The 18,337-nt window shown below is 43.1% G+C and overlaps 1 protein-coding gene across 1 annotated transcript in view; it reads right to left on the bottom strand.

The window, feature by feature from the left end:
- Nucleotides 1–14,977, bottom strand: part of ube2j1 (ubiquitin-conjugating enzyme E2, J1) — a 47,053-nt gene extending 32,076 nt beyond the window's left edge. The window contains exon 1 of the mRNA XM_074615472.1: nt 14,610–14,977. Coding sequence (XP_074471573.1) covers nt 14,610–14,640 — 31 coding nt within the window. The 5' untranslated portion in view covers nt 14,641–14,977. The remainder of the gene's footprint in view (nt 1–14,609) is intronic.
- Nucleotides 14,978–18,337: the final 3,360 nt, after the last annotated feature.

Genomic DNA, 18,337 nt, shown 5'->3' with positions numbered 1-18,337 from the left:
GCGGGGGCAACAGCTCCAGTAAAGCGAATGCAATGCCGATCCCCCGCTGCTCCGATAGGGCAGATAAACCCACCCTCCCTGGATGAATATAATCCATTGATGGTGTAAGTACATTTTGTGAACTTGTAACGCAAGGTAGAAAGAGAGTACAGTTGCGTTTAAGGGGTTGATCTCTGCCCCTTTGTGAATTTATGTGCAGACGCAACATCTGCTGTCATTACCCCTTGTGTCACTCAGGCCTGCTGTGTTAATCTGAATACAAACAACCTCATCAGGAAGGATGGTTACAGAAGTTCAGCTGATGATGGTGGTGGTGATGATGATGATGATGATGATTGTGTGTGTGTGTGTGTGTGTGTGTGTGTGTGTGTGTGTGTGTGTGTGTGTGTGTGTGTGTGTGTGTGTGTGTGTGGGGGGGGGGGGGGGAGTTTAATCACTGCCCTGGCAGTATAGGACACAAAGACGCTCCTTGATGTAATGCTGACTACCAGGCTGCAGCTACGCTAGTCCTCACAGTGAGGCCATATCAGAGTCCATCCAGGGCAAAGCCTTGGGTTAAATATCCCATCATGCTTTAACACAAGGTCATGAGTTGCAACAAGAGGCCTGATGTACCGTCTCAGCCTCATGTTGACAAATCGGACAGCAGGGCCAATTTGCTTGCTTTTGCTCTCTTGTGGGCTCCTGGAGCCGAAGATAGCAGCTAGCAGCTAGCAGCTAGCAGCTACCAGCCCGCTGCAAGAGGAAACAAGATGGGGCTGAAAATTAGAAAGTAATTGCAAAAAGGAAAGCGGAACTAAGAAGTATTCATAGAGACAAAATTGGTTTGGAATCCAATCCGGTGCGGACTGCTGGGGTGTTGAGCTGGAAATGGAGTGTGAAATGAACACGGGAGAAGAGGACGGAGGGCAGCAGAGGAGTTGGGTGGGAGGGCAAATAACAGGGATGAAGGCGATGCTAGCTGAGAGAATGCGCAGGCTGCAGGGGTGAGTGAAGCAGTGGAGCAGAGAGATGGCCTGACACCACGCGGCTTTCAGGGCACGTGTTCTTTCTGACTCTGCCCGAGGACAGGCACTCTTCAGTGGAGATGTGAACCAACCACAGTAATCCCACATTGGACACACAAGGAGTTTGTATGTGTGTGTTTACAAGGCTTCCCCCGCCTTCTCCTGTTTGTGCAGGGGGTCATGGAGCGCTTGCAGTCTTACTCAGACTTAAAACTATTAAGACAACAGGGCAGATAAGAAACCTCAACCTCCGTGCAGCAGCCTGCTAGAAATCCAAATAAACCTCATGTTTGGCAGTTTTGCATTACAAAAACCTTTCAACCTTTCAGACAACTGTATCCCAGGGTGATGAAACTCAAGTAGGTTTTCAAGTTATATAACAGGAAAGGAGCCAGGGTTTCTGCCATTGGTCTTAAATGCAAAACTCTACCCACATGTGCCAGCTGACAGAGATGTCTACTTCACTGAAAGACAACTCCAAAACAGAAGAGAGCTGAGCTGAGCTACATCTCCATCAGACTGAAGAAATGCATGATTGCATGTGCCTTTAATGTTGTGGGTTTGATTCCATCTTCTAGTGTTCTCCCTGCTCTCACTAGACGTGCATGCACACGTAAGTCCACCTTCATCAAAGACAATCTGTTGAGTTTCCTGAAAATGTTAAGCTTCAACAGAAACCCAAAATACAACAAAGCTGTATGCCCATGCAGCCGCGCACATAAGGGCCAACAAATGAAATAACAGACAGGAAGCTTAACTGTGCAGTGATCTATGAACAGCTGAACATGCTGCTGTAGCACTCCACAGTGTGAGCTCCATCCATCCACCCTCGGTACCAATATAACATTTCACAAATGCTGAGCCAGCTGTAGGAAAGGTGGTCTTGTTGAAAAGACTAACCCACAATCGGAAGGTCGCAAGTGGGATCTTAGTGTGATCAGCATGTGTCCATCGGCTGCTGTGTGTACAAATCTTTCAAATTCTGTAATGTTCGTTTAAGACTTCAAGTTTACAGACTTTTCCAGACAATCAGCAGAACAGTGACCACAAAGGATGTCAGCAGCTCCTGTGAGATGTTGTAGTGCTATAGTTATATATAATAGTTTAGACTGAATACCTAAATATCAATCACAATAACTGGATGATGATTACTGGTGCTTTCAGAATAGGTCTGGGATTTGATAGCATTTTATTTAATCCCAATTGAGGAGCTAAATTGTTTATCAAATCCAGATCCTCTTATTGAATCCAATTAAGCCTAGCTCACACTACAAGAGCTTCAAAGTGGTCAGATGGCTGTACTGTTCTCACTACACAACCTGCTCTTTTAGTCCTTGTGGTTTTCACACTACATGACTGACCATCAACAGGAGGTCACACACTACCAGATCTTTCACCAGGAGTAATCCCAGAGGTCTCCAAACTACGTTTTGTCCCTAATACATTCAAGAAGTGACGGCCGTGGTCGTGCTTGGTGATGTTATGTTCACATAATAGCCCGTTTCCACACGTCTTTACTATTTCCCCTATGTATTGTAGATCAGTCACTGTGTTATTCATGCAAACATCCAACACCCCAGGTGCAACAACAACTTTGGTCCATGTTGCAAATGCAACACATACAGTCAGTTCCTGTTGTTACAGACGAGCCCTCCTCCCCCAGGTTTCCCCTCAACCCGTGTTTTGCCCTCTCATTGGCTGTAGCTCTCTGATAGACTCCCCGACAGGTCCAGATATTGATGGTACGTATCCGTGTTTTTTATCGCGAGGGGACGCGCCGCTTCCCAGCATTGGCGGCTTGGTGGGCTGCCACTAGACACAAGGCACTAGGCTCCTAATTGAACGAACACTTTCCCTCCGTGGGCCGCTGCTCCCAGCTTCAAACTAGAAATAATATGACGGCTCGTTCGGAAACTTTCTTCTCTTATATCACGAAAATAGTTCACCGAAATGTGTTTCTGAAAACATTTGAGTCGAGAAATAAACCATTACTGAATCTGTCTTTATTTTGGATTGACAACGTTTATTTTAAAAGATTCTCTGGAGTGGGGCTCCAAAATCTGTCAGCGGGTGGAAAACCAGGGCTACAGTCGTCAGTGTGAACTAGGCATTAAGTTTCACTTTCAACATTCAAATGTGACTTAAGTTATCAATGAAGATTAGGTCTGTAATCACCTGAGATGTAATGTTCACAACCTGTAACTACAGCCTGAAAATGAGATAAGCAGCAGAAGATAGAAAGTTTGATAAAAATGTAACTGACACATTGAATTGCCGGTGCAGTCTACTTACTCTCAAGTCCTTATTTTTCTCATTTTCTTGTTGCTCTAAATACTGGAGGTCTCAATATTAAGTTGAGAAGTCTTTGGAGTACAGCCATTACACAACTAACATTACATCTGATATAATCGGCCATGTTTGTCACTTTACCCAGGAAAGAGATGGTCAGCAGCAGCTAAAAACGAGAGGCCTGCTACCTGAATGTTTTCTACATGGCTGTTGCTCTGCTAATAAAAAGTGAAGAGAGATACTAGATGTGTTCACATCTGCACTTGGTGAAATCAAGGTAATAATCCTGAAGTAATAATACATAACAGTAAAACTGAAGTTTCACTTTAATCATTTTGCATGTGATTTTACAAATAATGAAATTGGAAAAATATTCATATATTGTAATTATAATTTCAGTCATATTGTCCAGCCCTAATTTACACATGAATATTTTTAGAAATGATCATTACGAGCACTCACATATAAATGTGTTTTTATTCTACCCTGGTAGAACAATTTAATAAGCACAAAAACTCATATTACTATTCAGTTTTATAGGCCAGAAAAAGATGATGATTAATGCATTAGCATATTATCCACTCCTGATATCCATATCAAATCAAAGTCAGTAACCAACTCCACATTGTATGTTTATATTGATGCACACACGCTAATCCAAATTAAAGAGCCTGAAATATTCTATAGTCTGAGGGAAGGTCTCAGGATGCTCACACTATTTTTGAAAACTTGGTATAATGAAATGACAATAAAGCAGAAACTCATTTTTGATTATCTAGCTGAGACTCTACCCTATGTGAAGTTGTTTCTCATACTGAAGAAAAATGAAAGACAAAAGCAACGAAATTCTCTGAAGGTAGGACAATAAACCCGGACATCACCCGCTGTGTGCAGACAAACCCTGAACATCGATAAGGAGACGGCACCTTCAATGTTTGGCACAAACACACCAGTATCATCCTTAGAGTTCCTAGAACACCAACATTGACAAGCTGACAGCTGGCATTCGGGGGTGCAGGGATCAGAAGAAAGTGTCCTCAAGATGTTCCTGAGACCTCAGAATTGTTATGCAAGAGAGAAGAAGTGGTGCTTGGAAAATAAATAATAACCAAGGAGAGAGGAAGAGACAGCAATTAGAATGAAAAGAGGAGATAAGGAGGAATCAGCTGGGAGAAGGTGACGTGAGGTATCTCTTGAAATTACTTTTTAACATACGACAGAAGCTGCGGAGCTGTGCTGCTGTTGTGACTGGAGAGGAAAATGTCAATCCACCGTTGTGGACCCAGGAGACAAACTTTGAAAATGGCGATTGATATGCTGGTCTGATGTCTGTTGTGACTGTGGAGGAACGACTGGAGGAGGACACGTGTTACATTGCTAAGAGAGTGAGGAGGTAAGTGAAAGCTGGGGAGGTTTAATCCCTGTCTTTGTAGGTGTTTTTCTTTTATTGTTGAGTTCCCACACTTTTTCCTTTTCATAATTCCAGAGTTTAGTTATTGACCTTAAATCCTTGCCTGTTTTAAACCATTTTAGTCTTAACTAAATGTTCTATGCTGATGGAACAGTAGGTGGTATTATGGTTGCAAACTAGGCCGTCACTACGGATTTTTCCTTCAGAACAAATGCAAAAAAGTTAGTGAAGGGTTTTGTCTGTACAAGCACAGATATGTAATTAAAGTATGTGTGCTGGGAGTCATATTTTTGTAGACCTTTGCAAAACACAGCAACTTTTCAAACTCAACTGCCCCTACTTAAGGCTGAACGATTTGAGAAAAAGTATTTTCTATAATTAAAACATTTCTTGTTTCTAAATGAATAGAATCCGATAAAATAACGTAGAGGTTGTTATACTTCGGCACAGCTGTGCCTGAAGCTAAATGCTAATATCCGTATTCTAACATGCTCACAATGACAACATTAGCATGTAGATGTTTAGCAGGTATAATGTTTACCATATATGTCCACTATCTTAGTTTAGCCTGTTAGCATGTTAACATTTGCTAATTAGTACTAAACACAACGAACAGCAAACTCAAATTTGACCTTGTAGTCTGTCATTCTTTGGTACTTGCTGTCATTTTGTCTTTTCCCTAATTCATTTAGCTGAATGTCACAACTCCCCTGAGTTGATAGGAGAGTTATTCAGATCACCTGTTGCAGGGTGGGGGGACCTGAGAGAAGCTTGGTGTGATTCCCCTCATGGCCAATCAGAGTGTGACAACGCCCTCTTTAGGGCTTAAGAGAGGTGGGGCACTGCACACCCAGGGCATTCTGATCCTTCCTACACATAATGCAACCTCATTTTAGCAGATTCAGTCAGAAACGATGGAATGAAATTAGACTCAAAATGGTCACAAATATGTGTTGCATGATCTACAAATGAAAACTAAGATATACAAATGTACAACGATTTGTGCATAATTTTGGGTACTCGAAATGCCTGTTGCAATCTACACACACATACCAATTCATTTGAACATGTGTAAAACACATCCAAATATGCTACGGGATACACAATTCTAATGGTAGGGAAACCCCCTCAATATTGTAAGTAACTCCCAAATTGCAAAACTCTGGCGAGATGGTTAAGGTTAAGGTTAAGCCTTGGCATTGAATAAGGTTAGGCACAGACCACAAATGGTTAAGGCAAAAATATTGTTTTTCTTACACTTGTCAACTTGTGTCTTCTTTCAGACTAGTGGAAAGAAAACATTCAAAATACCCCTTTAGGTGTTTACCTACAGTAACTTAAACGTCTACACGGATCAGCCATAATATTAGGTGAGCATGGGCATCCTGACTGGTCTGCGGCTACGCAGCCCCATACGCAACAAACCGCAATGCATTCACGTTTTCAGCAGTTTGAGCTCCAGTAGCTCTTATATTGGATCGGACAACACGGGCCAGCCTTCGCTCCCCACGTGCATCAATGAGCCTCGGGTCTGACCCTGTCGCCGGTTCTCCTTCCTTGGAGCACTTTTGGTAGGTCCTGACCACTGCAGACCGGGAACATCCCACAAGAGCTGCAGTTCTGGAGATGCTCTGACCCAGTCGTCTAGCCAGCACTATTTGGCCCTCGTCAAAGTCACTCACATCCTTACGCTGGCCCATTTTTTCTGCTTCCAACTAGGGGTGTGACGATTCACTCAGCTCACGATATGATACGATACGATACACGATATTGGGTTCACGATCTCGATACGATACGATACGATATTATAACAATAATTTTAACAAAACCTGAATGATGAAAATATATGACTGAAAAAATAGCCTTTTTGTCTCAGCCAGCTGATCAGTTTACCAATAGGATACAGGACAGACTAACCTAAACAGTTGGACTACACAGCCTACTGCCAGCTTTAGTTTCAGTCTTGTGTAGCCAAGGGTTACGGTGCTCCTATACTTTATGAAGTATAGGAGCACGGCTTACTAAAGGGAACTAAAGTCATTCACAACTCAACTAAATAACTTACACGTGTTTACAGTTAGCTGTTAGCCGCCGGGCTAACACGCTCTGCTTGTGTAAACATAGCGGCGGAGGATGAGAGACAGCAGACTTGCAAAGTTTTAATGCACTTACTAACAGCAACGAGCGTAGCGTCAACTCGTCTCCTCCACCGCAGCCTCTCTGATCAGCTGTTCACTGACTGCACTGTGTGTGTTGATGTGTTTGGAGCTCCAACAAGGCCTATAGAAAGGAGGCTGAGTCACGGGCGGACATGCTCTGGGGGTATGACACATGCGCAGTGTAACTGAAGCGTTGCGATCAGTTGCGATTGGTTCAATTTCGGCGAGTGCAGACCAGATTTTACTGCGCATGTGTTGTACCCCAAAGATATGACGCATACTCAGCCTCCTTCCATAGGCCTTGAACAGCAGCAGGAAGAGGTTGCAGCTGCCCGCAGCCCGTATGTACGTAGTATCTATTATGCCCTGATATCGCAATTCAGTTTTCCGTCTCGACGATGCACATCGTTACATTTTTATATTGCGATATTTCGTGGCACGATATTTCGTCACACCAACACAAAGTTCATAGTTCAAAATGTTCACTTGCTGTCTAATATATCCCCCCCACTGCCAGGTGCCATGGTAACCAGTAATCCATGTTATTCACTTCACCTGTCAGTGGTCTGAATGTTATGGCTGAGCGGTGTATATATCTGACGATATATCTGATGATATGGCTCAGAGGGTAGAGCAGGTTGTCCACTAATCGGAAGGTCGGTGGTTCGATCCCCGGTTAAGACACTTAACCCCAAATTGCTCCCATTGATTGCCATCAGTGTGTGTGAATGGGTGAATGCTGACATGTAGTGTAAAGCACTTTGAGTGGTCAGAAGACTAGAAAAGCGCTATATAAGTCCAAGTCCATTTACCATTTACGACAGTTTCCCACTAAACCTTCTGCCTCCTACAGGTTGTTAACCCATTGTTAATCATGTATAATTAAATTGCAGCTCTTGTAATTAGACAATCACACTCTTTGAAATTGTGATGTTGATATGTATTATGAGTCATTCAGCCCTGTTCCTGCTTCTCTGTTGGTTCCCAGCCTGTGTAGGAGGCATACATTACATTACAGTGCAGTGAAAGACTCACAGTTACTATGTGTCTGTCAGGATGTATTGTATACAGTGAGTTCAACTTTAGTGTATGGTACATACATCATCCTGCCTGTGGCCCAAAGCAACAACAAGCCCGATGTGTGACCTAAGTAGTCCTGACAGCACAGGGAGTAGTGATCTCCTCAACAACTACCCAGCAGCACTGGGCCTCACCCCCACAGCAGCAGCAGCAGCACAGTGAGGCTGTGTGGAGGAGGACCGACTGTGTGGAAAATACACACTCTTAACTTTGTGGCCAGTTAAAAACTATTTGTACTGACTATGTCCTCCTTCCCACACACACACACACACACACACACACACACACACATGTATACACATACATGCATACATATATGTATTATTGTACATAGTTAATCGTGATTAATCGCGAAGTAATCCCACATTTTTTTTATCTGTTCAAAATGTACCTTAAAGGGGGATTTGTCAAGTATTTATTTCATATATACTGGGGAAAAAAAGCTCGGAAACTTGTGTTTGGTCCATTATTTCTCTGTTGTTACAATGCTAATTGGCATTGTATTCTACATCGTTGGAAAGCCTGTTTATTTACCTTCACAATGATGTCCAACTTGTATGGATCATGCATTTGTGGGATGAGCAGCACAGCTGATTATGTGGGGAGTGCCCAAGAAATTTTTTTCCAAAATGCTCTGCCAATGGTAAACAGTGTATTCTCATAAGGCTACCAGGAAGCCTGCAATGACTGCCCTTCACCGTCAGGCCCGTTGGCGCTGGTGTCGACAACACAGACAATGGAACCTGAACATGTGGGGGAATGTCATGTTCAGTGAAGAGTCCAGGTTCTGTCTGCCAAAGTCGGATGGCAGGGTCAAAGTATGGAGATGAAGTGGAGAACGCTATGCTGATTGTTGCACCGATGGAGTAACAGTTTTTGGTGGGGGCAGTGTCATGGTATGGGGGGAGGGGGAGGGCGTCTCCCTCACTGGCAAAACAAGGCTTGTCATCATTGAAGGCCATCTCAATGCAGTGAGATATCGGGATGAGATTCTGCAGCCAGTGGCGATCCCATATCTCCACAATCTGGGACCTAACTTCATCCTCCAAGATGACAACGCTCGCCCCCACAGAGCCAGGGTTATCACAGACTACCTCCACAATGTGGGAGTAGAGAGAATGGAACGGCCTGCCAAGAGTCCACACCTCAACCCAATTCAACCCTTGTGGGATCAGCTTAGGCGTGCTGTACGTGTTAGAGTGACCAACACAACCACGCTGGCTGACCTGCAACGAATCCTGGTTGAGGAATGGAACGCCATCCCATAGCAACGTGTGACCAGGTTGGTGACCAGCATGAGGAGGAGGTGCCAGGCTGTTGTGGCTGCGTATGGATCTTCCACCGCTACTGAGGCTCCTGACGGTGTATTAAATGAATAAAGTGTAAAATAGCCAATATGTCTCGTTTGTTCCTTGTTACTGATAGAGAGTTCAATCATCCAATCCACCAAACACCTCAAAACAAGAGTCAATACCAACAGGAGAATACACTGTTTAGCATCGGCAAAGCATTTTGGCAAATTTTTCTTGGGCGCTCCCCACATAATCAGCTGTGCTGCTCATCCCACAAATGCATGATCCTTACAAGTTGGACATCATTGTGAAGGTAAATAAACAGGCTTTCCAACGATGTAAAATAAAATGCCAATTAGCATTGGAACAACAGAGAAATAATCCACCAAACACAAGTTTCTGAACTTTCTTTTTCCAGTTTATATTATATACATTTACTCTTATCAACATGGGAGTGGGCAAATATGCTTGCTTTATGCAAATGTATGTATATAATTAATATTGGAAATTAACAACACAAGAACCCTCACAGGTGCTGCATTTAACATAAAAATATGATCAAATCATAACATGGCAAACTGCAGCCGAACAGGCAACAACAGCTGTCAGTGTGTCAGTGTGCTGACTTGACTATGACTTGCCCCAAACTGCATGTGATTATCATAAAGTGGGCATGTCTGTAAAGGGGAGACTCGTGGGTACCCATAGAACCCATTCACATTCACATATCATGAGGTCAGAGGTCAAGGGACCCCTTTGAAACTGGACATGCTAGTTTTTCCTCGACAAAATGTAGCGCAAGTTTAGTAAGACATGGTTGGTACCAATGGATTCATTAGGTTTTCTAATTTCATACCAGTATCTTCACTCTAGCTTTAAACTGAGCGTGCTACAACCTCAAATTCGCAAGTTGTGTTAATGCGTTAAAGAAATTAGTGGCGCTTAAACAAATTTGTGTTACGTGTTAACCTCTGTCTGAATAATGTATAGACTTATTTTTTCTTACTTCCTAAAACAAAAGTTTGTGGTATTTTTTCTTTGTTTAAGAGAGCTTTACAAATCCCAACATTCTAGAAAATACTGGTGGCAGGGGTGAGAAAGAAAGGCACTTTTAGGTGGGGCGGTGAGACGGAGAGAGCTATAGCTGAGAGCTATTCAGGTTAAAAGATTCTCTCTATCTTCCAGGCCACCAGTTAGTCATGATTTTCTACTTGGGGGATCCATCAGTCCCCCGCAGAGTGGAATCAGGAGGCCTCAGAGATGTGATAGGCTATCAGGGCTGGACAGGCACTTCAGAATGAAAGATGAGCCACTTTAAAGAGCCTGCTCTGTGCCTCATCCTAGAGTATCTTCTGGGATGGCAGCGGGCAGCTCCAGCTTTGATGGCAGCTCACACTCAGCCTGGGACTCCTCGAGTCATGGACAAGATTATCCTGGTGTCAAAACCACATCTCACAGGGTGATGTCTGATCTCCCAGGTCAGTCTGCTTACCAAGCCATCCATCGTCACAGCTTCTATGAACTGACTTATCCTGAAGAACAATTAGGGCTAACTACAAATTTTTTAGTTTTGGTCAAATTGGTTATGATAAAACCATACTCGCACAAGTAGAGCCCAGCTGAATATGGATTTTAGAGGCAGATACCAACACTAGTATTTGTGAGTATAAAACCAACCATCGTTGTTTTTCCCTAAACCTAACTAAGTGGTTTTGTTGCCGAAACCTGAGCAAGTATTTTGTTTGAATTCACAACGCAAGCACGTTTACTGCTACCGTAACGAGACGCCAAGAGGTCTGACAAGGCATCAGTATGTCAGCTGTGTGTCTGCCCGGCGTAACAACACTCTGTCTGCCCGGATTAACGATAGCGATTGACCGACAAACAGTGTGTGTGTTTGTGCTACATTAGCAGCTGTAGCTCTGTTGGTAGCTTCGTGCTCACCGTTGTCACAAACTGGTCTGTCAGCGCGGCGTAACTTCAGCGAGTTTCCGACAGACCGTGTGTGTCACGGCGGTGAATGCAGGTTTTGTCGGTGGTGTTATAGCTTTGAACGTAGGTGTAGCAGACAGTGTGTGTACAGTTTATTTCTCGGTGAATAAATGCTACGAGGCTACAACTCGCCCCGCTCATGGCTCGACGGGAGCCGACTTCCTGTATCTGTAACTCCGGCTCAGATTCTGGAACAACTTTTCTCCTTAAACTGACAAGTTTTTCTCAGCTTTTGAATTAATTATTAACATTTCTTTTAACTGTTTTAACCGATAGCGTTAATCGGTTAAAATGCTTAGCGTCGGTTAACTGTTAAACGGTTAACTATTAACATCCCTAGTATGTACAGTATCTGTTTGGAGCAGTGAGTGGCTGTGCCCTTTTATGGCTGCTCCCTGTGACTAGTCAACTACTAACTTACAGAACCTTTACCTAAAGGGCACATTACTTCCTGCATTGGCACTGTATGTAGATCGTATGAATGTACTGTAACTCCTAGGGATGCTGTATTGGAAGAGGAGAGAGGAGGGGGGGGCATTCCAGGTCTCAGCACAGCATCCTCTTAACACCACTGTCCATGCCAGTGCCTGGATGCCCTGTGACAGGCGCTCCAGTGCTCCATATCCCATGCCCATTTTTGGCTCTTCCTTCCGGTAACAGTAAGCAGAGATGACAAGGAAAAGCCCTTTTCCCACACAAGTGCCTCTGGCCTCTGTTGGGTTTGCAGAGGTCCGGTCACTGGCCCAAGGCGATAGGGTGATAATCCTTGTGTGCCAAATCATCTTATGTAACATATATTTTGAGTGATTGCCACTGGCAATGATTCATAGTTGGTCCAGAGGGGAAAGAGGAGACAATATTGCGTAATAACAAACCAACTTTAAAGACGTGAAAGGCACAGAGCACAGAAAAAAGGAGGGAAAAGACTCCTCCAGAGTCAGAGTACTCATTTTGCTCTTCTGTTGCTGCTACTTCCACGACATCCAGCTAAAAGGTAAAACCAGGAGTACTAAAGACAGCTTATTACACTTTTTCAGTCAGCTCCTGAATTTAGAGAAAACGGTTGGATACAATAAGGAAGGATGGGATATAGTACATTTTATACACCAGACCGTGCGTAATATAACTACAATTTACAGCACTATGAAGGAGAAGAAAAATAAATGTGAAATAAATATATATACACACATATACACCTATAGGTGTATATATATATATATATATATATGTTTATATGTATATAAATATATATATATACACACCTATAGGTGTATATATATATATATATATACTGTTCTGTGCCCGTGCGGGTTTTGATGCTGATTAAACGCCATACTAATGATTTAAATAAGGACTATTAGAGTGTTCATACTGGGAATTTGATTCACCTAAAAAAGATTATCCTCAGTTACACACGTTTCTTTCCCAATGGAAGTCTATGGGAAAAAGTATTTTTGGGCCCAATGGCATCACGTGACGGACACAGAAGTTGTAGTACGTCCGTTTGGCCACTATGAAAATTTGCTTCAAAGACGATCACACTTCCTGGGGGCTTGACATACACACACAGAGACAGACCTGCTAAATGTCAGGTGCACCGGTGCGAAACAATGAAAATGTTTAGTTGCACTTGTGTGATACTAACTGAATGTCTTTGGTTAACAGTTTGTTAAGTGGTTGAGGTCTGCAACCTCAACGCTAGATGCAACCAGACACACTGTACCTTTAATATTTGATCTTGTATATATGTAATTTCTCAAGTTTAACTAACTAACTCACACAGTGATTTAACACATGCATTTAACAGAAACTCCAGTAAGATTAGCCAGATGACACAGTAATACTGAAACTCTAAATATGAAAACTGAAAACTTGACACCCTAGTTCCAACCCAGTGGCTCTAAACAAATCATGTATGTATCTGTGGTATACTGAGCACCTGCATGTGTTTGTGTATGTGTGTGTGTGTGTGTCCTTGGAGCAAGAGCTGTACACCCGTAGAGCAAATATTAAGCTTACATGACACTTTAGCGAGGATTTGGTGATACGTGGCATGCAGTCAATGCTTTCATGTTAAAAGTTACTTTTTTCAAGATTTTTGTTTCTGCTGACCAAATTCTCAGTTTCAGTTTACATCATAAAAACAAATTATGTCTGCACCTGCATACAAAGAAGTGCTGATGTAGATATGTAATACTCCACTAGACCTTATACAAACATAATACAACAATCTGAAAGGGGAAAAAGGGGCACACCACCCAAATCAAGAATTCTGTTATTTACAAACCTTAGAGAGGGTATAAAGTCTGGAGCTGCTCCGTCATGGTCGTCATGGTCGCTGATTTTGCGGACCCACAGAATGTTTGTTTTCTTTTTTTTTAATACCCACATTAGCTTTATACTATTGTAGAGTTGCCAGTTGTGAAACAGAAAATGTTCCCATATACTCAGAACATTCCCCTGGATGCTCTCAGTGGCATCTACAACATCTCTCTCTATTCATTGTCTATGGAGCCGCTCCACTCTTTATACCCGATGACATCACCAGTTTGAGTTTTAACACTCTAATTTTTGGATTAGGGAGATAGTTTTTCATGTTACTGTATATATATATTTTTGGACTGTCTTAGGCCATAGGAATAACATGTATGAATGTCGAAAAAGGGCGTATCTCCCCTTTAAATGGATATTCAAACATGTGTGGCACTCCATGTTTGTTCTCAAGCTCTTGGCCAGGTGCAAAGACACATTCTAATGACCACACCGGCCTGTTACACACACGCGCGAGCACGCGCCAGCCTCCACTGCATAGGTGCCAATATCTTTGATCTTATTAAGTCTCAAATATAAGCCGATTCTTCCACACACCACATCCTTGCAAAATCACAAAAGTTATGTAGGCTTACTGTAGCAGAAGTGCATAAAAAACCCACACAAATCACTACTATAACACCGCTGATCCACCTAACGTTAGGCCATATTCTGTGTACAGAAACCTGTGGAAGCAGTAGAACCCTGGTGATAGATGACCGGGACTGGAGCTGCACACACAGGGACGTTACATACTGAAAGTGAGCACCACGTACTCTCTGAGGCCAGGAAGAGAGACATGCTCAATGAATAGCCATGTTGTTGTTCATAGTATCTCCATATGGAGTTCACAAATGAAGACAAACACTGAGAAGTATAGTCAATCCATCTCATAGCGGCTCATGTCAGCGGAGGCATTTACTTTGGACGAAGTGTGTTCACAGTTAGTAATTGTCCGTCATGGTAATGAATACATGTCAACAGTGAACTGGTGGCTTTGAACTGAGTTGTTCATGTTAGCAAAGTGACAGCTGCAGACCAGAGAAACAACATGTGAAGGTGAGCTTACCTGGACTCTTGAGGTTATATTTATTCTCCATACTAACAGATCTCTCTTTAAAGATCAAGTGCTGTTGACTTTATGCTGCTAACTCGCTAGCTAGCTCCCCGCTAATGTTCCCTATTCAACGGTAGCTACACTTAGCTGAGCTTAGCCCGGCTAGCCTCCTTCCTCCCCGGTGTTCCGGTGTGTAGAGAAGATAGAGGCTATCTGATTCAGCCTTCACGGAGAGATTGAAGAGTTGTTTCTCTAGTTATCTGTCAGATGTTTCGGTTTGAAACTGGTTGTTAAATGTTATCCTCGTGACGTCATTTGTGGAAACGTAAACAGGAAGTGGCTGACTACTGGCCGGCTTTCTTCTTCTTCTTCTTCTTCTTCTTCTTCTTCTTCTTCTTCTTCTTCTTCTTCTTCTTCTTTGGTGTTTATTGGCGGTGGGCAAAACATGTTAGAGGCGCATTACCGCCACCACCTGGACTGGAGTGTGGAACAGGAGAATGTGCTAGACAAAATAAATAAATAAATAATTAAAAATAATAAATAAATTAAAAATAATTAGGAAAACTCTAGATTCGTTTAACTAAGTCAGTTTCTCTTAAAAACTGAATAATTTCACAGTATATGTTATCTGCTGTATTCCCCGAGAGACCTGACAATGAAAAGTCCTGGGGCCTCATGTATAAACGACTGCGCAGCTTTCACACTGGAAGATGGCGTACTCACAAAATTGGAAAAGTACGTTGTCATGTCTAGGGTTAACAGGCCACTGTTAGAATGTGAAATGCATTATGGGTAGACGAGGAGAAGAAAGGTAAATAAAGAGAACGCGCTAAGCAGCAGACGTGTGGTCCCTGTTATTGGATTCAATTTGAATATCCCTGCTTAATTCAGGAGTAAGGCAGATATATAACATTGGCGACGAGGATGAACGCTATTTAGCTAGTTAAACGTACAAGTTTAGGTAGTTAGTTAGTATGGAGAAATCCGGAATTCAGAACTTTGCATGCTACACGGAGCCGGCTACGCTAGGTTCCAGATGGAAGAGGTGGCTAACGTTGTTTGAGCTGTATGCTGACGGTAAAGGACTTATTATAACCGAAGATTCAACAGCAGCTACAAAGCAAAGGAGACGTGCACTACTATTGCATCTAGCTGGACCAGACGTACAAGATGTTTTCTCAACATTACCGGACACGGGTGAGCCGACGGACTACCAGGAGGCAGTCGACGCTCTGAACGATTACTTCGTGCCTCAAGTCAACACAGCATTAGCTAGGCACGCATTTCTAAAGTTGCAACAGAAGCCAGAGGAGACGGTGCAGCAGTTTGCAACACGCCTGCGACAAGCTGTAAGAGACTGTGATTATGGAGGAGATTCTGATAATCAGATCAGAGATGCCATTTTGAGTAAAGGGACATCTGAATATGTACGCAGAAAACTTTTAGAAGAGGGTCGCAGACTGACGCTAGCACGTGCACTGGAGATAGCTACACGCTGTGAGAGCTACACGCTGTGAGAGCATCGAGGAGCAAATGGAGAGCATGTCATGCACGTCGGTGAAAGCGACTACAGAGACAGTGAATCGAGTCCTTCAAAAAGAAATGAAGGGAAAGTACGGAAATTGGAATACAAAAGGAAAACCAAACAGAGAAAATAAAAATGATGGAAAGTGCTACAGATGTGGGAATACTGATCATCTTGGCCGAGATCCGAAATACCCAGCACGCGGACAGACATGCCACAAGTGCCAAGGAAAAGATCATTATGGAAAAATGTGCCGCACAAAAGGTTCGAAAACAAAACAGAAAGTAAACAATGTTGATACACATGATGACTTTGCTTTTGCCATTAATGATGACAACATGCCAGAGAGACTTACCTTCTGTGTGGGGGTAGTGAATATGAGAATGCTGATTGATTCTGGTGCAACAAGAAATGTAATGGGAGAAAATGCATGGGAAAAACTGAAATCAGAACGCATAAAGTGTCACTCATATATCCCTAAGACTGAGAGGGAACTGTATGCATATTCCTCCACCCAGCCATTAACAGTCAAGGGTGCATTTACATGTGAAGTTTTAATAGGAAACAAAACTGAACATGCCGAGTTCATTGTTATCAAGGGAAACGGTGAACCACTGCTGGGAAAAAAGACAGCGACACGACTGGGGGTTCTGAGAATAGGTGAGAACATTTCTGCTGTAACTAAAATTAAGCAAACACTCCAACAGCAGTACCCAGAAGTATTCAGCGGAGTAGGAAAGCTGAAAACAAGACAGGTTAAGCTGCACATTAACCCAGAGGTGAGGCCAGTAGCCCAGCCCATCAGGCGCATACCATTCAACCTCAGGGGGGCAGTAGAGTCCAGAATAAAGGAATTAATGGACTTGGACATTATTGAACCTGTCAATGGGCCGACCCCGTGTGTGAATCCAGTTGTGGTCGTCCCAAAACCAAAAAGCGATGTTAGACTTTGCCTGGACATGAGACGTGCTAATGAGGCTATAGTGAGGGAACGCTTTCCAATCCCCACTGTGGACGAGGTGCTCCAGGGCATGAATGGCTCAACCATATTCAGCAAGTTAGACCTGAAATGGGGCTATCACCAGCTTGAGCTGACCCCTGATTCACGAGAGATCACCACATTTGCAGTGCACAACGGATTATACAGATACAAGAGGCTGCTCTTTGGTGTATCATCTGTCAGTGAACAATATCAGCACGAGATAGCCAACGCCCTAGCTGGAATCGAAGGCGTTGAGAACATCTCTGATGACGTGATCATACACGCACATGACCAACAGGCACATGACGGACGGCTACACGCAGTCATGGACAGGCTCAGAGAGACAGGACTAACACTGAATCCAGAAAAGTGCCAATTCAACATGAATAGACTGATTTTCATGGGGATTCTGCTGTCGGACAAAGGTATCGGGCCGACAGAGGAGAGAGTGCGAGCTGTGACAGAAGCAAGGGAGCCAGAAAACGACACAGAGGTGCGGAGTTTCCTTGGGCTTGTTGGATACAGCAGCAGATTTATCCCACAGTTTGCAACACAGTTTGAACCACTGAGACGCCTGACAAGGAAGGACGCAGACACACGCAGAGGAGCGCAGCAGTCAGAAGTCAGTGTCGGTGACACTGTACTTTTGAGGCAAGACAAAACCGACAAGTTCTCCACAACGTTCAATGCGACTCCACACAAAATCATCAGCAGGACAGGAGTTCAGGTTTTTTGAAGATACTGTAGTGATTAATGATTTCTTTAAAAGGAAAATATGTTTTGTAAGTGATAATTTCAGAACAGTGCAAAATGGATATTGTTGAAATATGATTTAAGATGTGGCAGCTAAATTGATCTTAATATAATCCTAAACTTTATTTTCTGTAACTAAGAGTTTAATTCCAAGGAAAGGGGGGATGTCATGTCTAGGGTTAACAGGCCACTGTTAGAATGTGAAATGCATTATGGGTAGACGAGGAGAAGAAAGGTAAATAAAGAGAACGCGCTAAGCAGCAGACGTGTGGTCCCTGTTATTGGATTCAATTTGAATATCCCTGCTTAATTCAGGAGTAAGGCAGAGATATAACATACGTAAGCGCAAAACTTTTCACATGTATAAAACCGTGCGTACGCCTGTTCCTGCGCACCTTTCCTTTATACATCTCAATGAACGTGAAATTGAGCGTAGCTGCACGTGCCACTTGGTCCGCCTTGTCTCCTCCCATTAATAAC

This window comes from Sebastes fasciatus, chromosome 18 (assembly GCF_043250625.1).
Source record: "Sebastes fasciatus isolate fSebFas1 chromosome 18, fSebFas1.pri, whole genome shotgun sequence".
Taxonomy (NCBI): Eukaryota; Metazoa; Chordata; class Actinopteri; order Perciformes; family Sebastidae; genus Sebastes; species Sebastes fasciatus.
The sequence above is the reverse complement of the archived record's forward strand: the minus strand, read 5'-3'. Positions and strand labels throughout refer to the sequence as shown.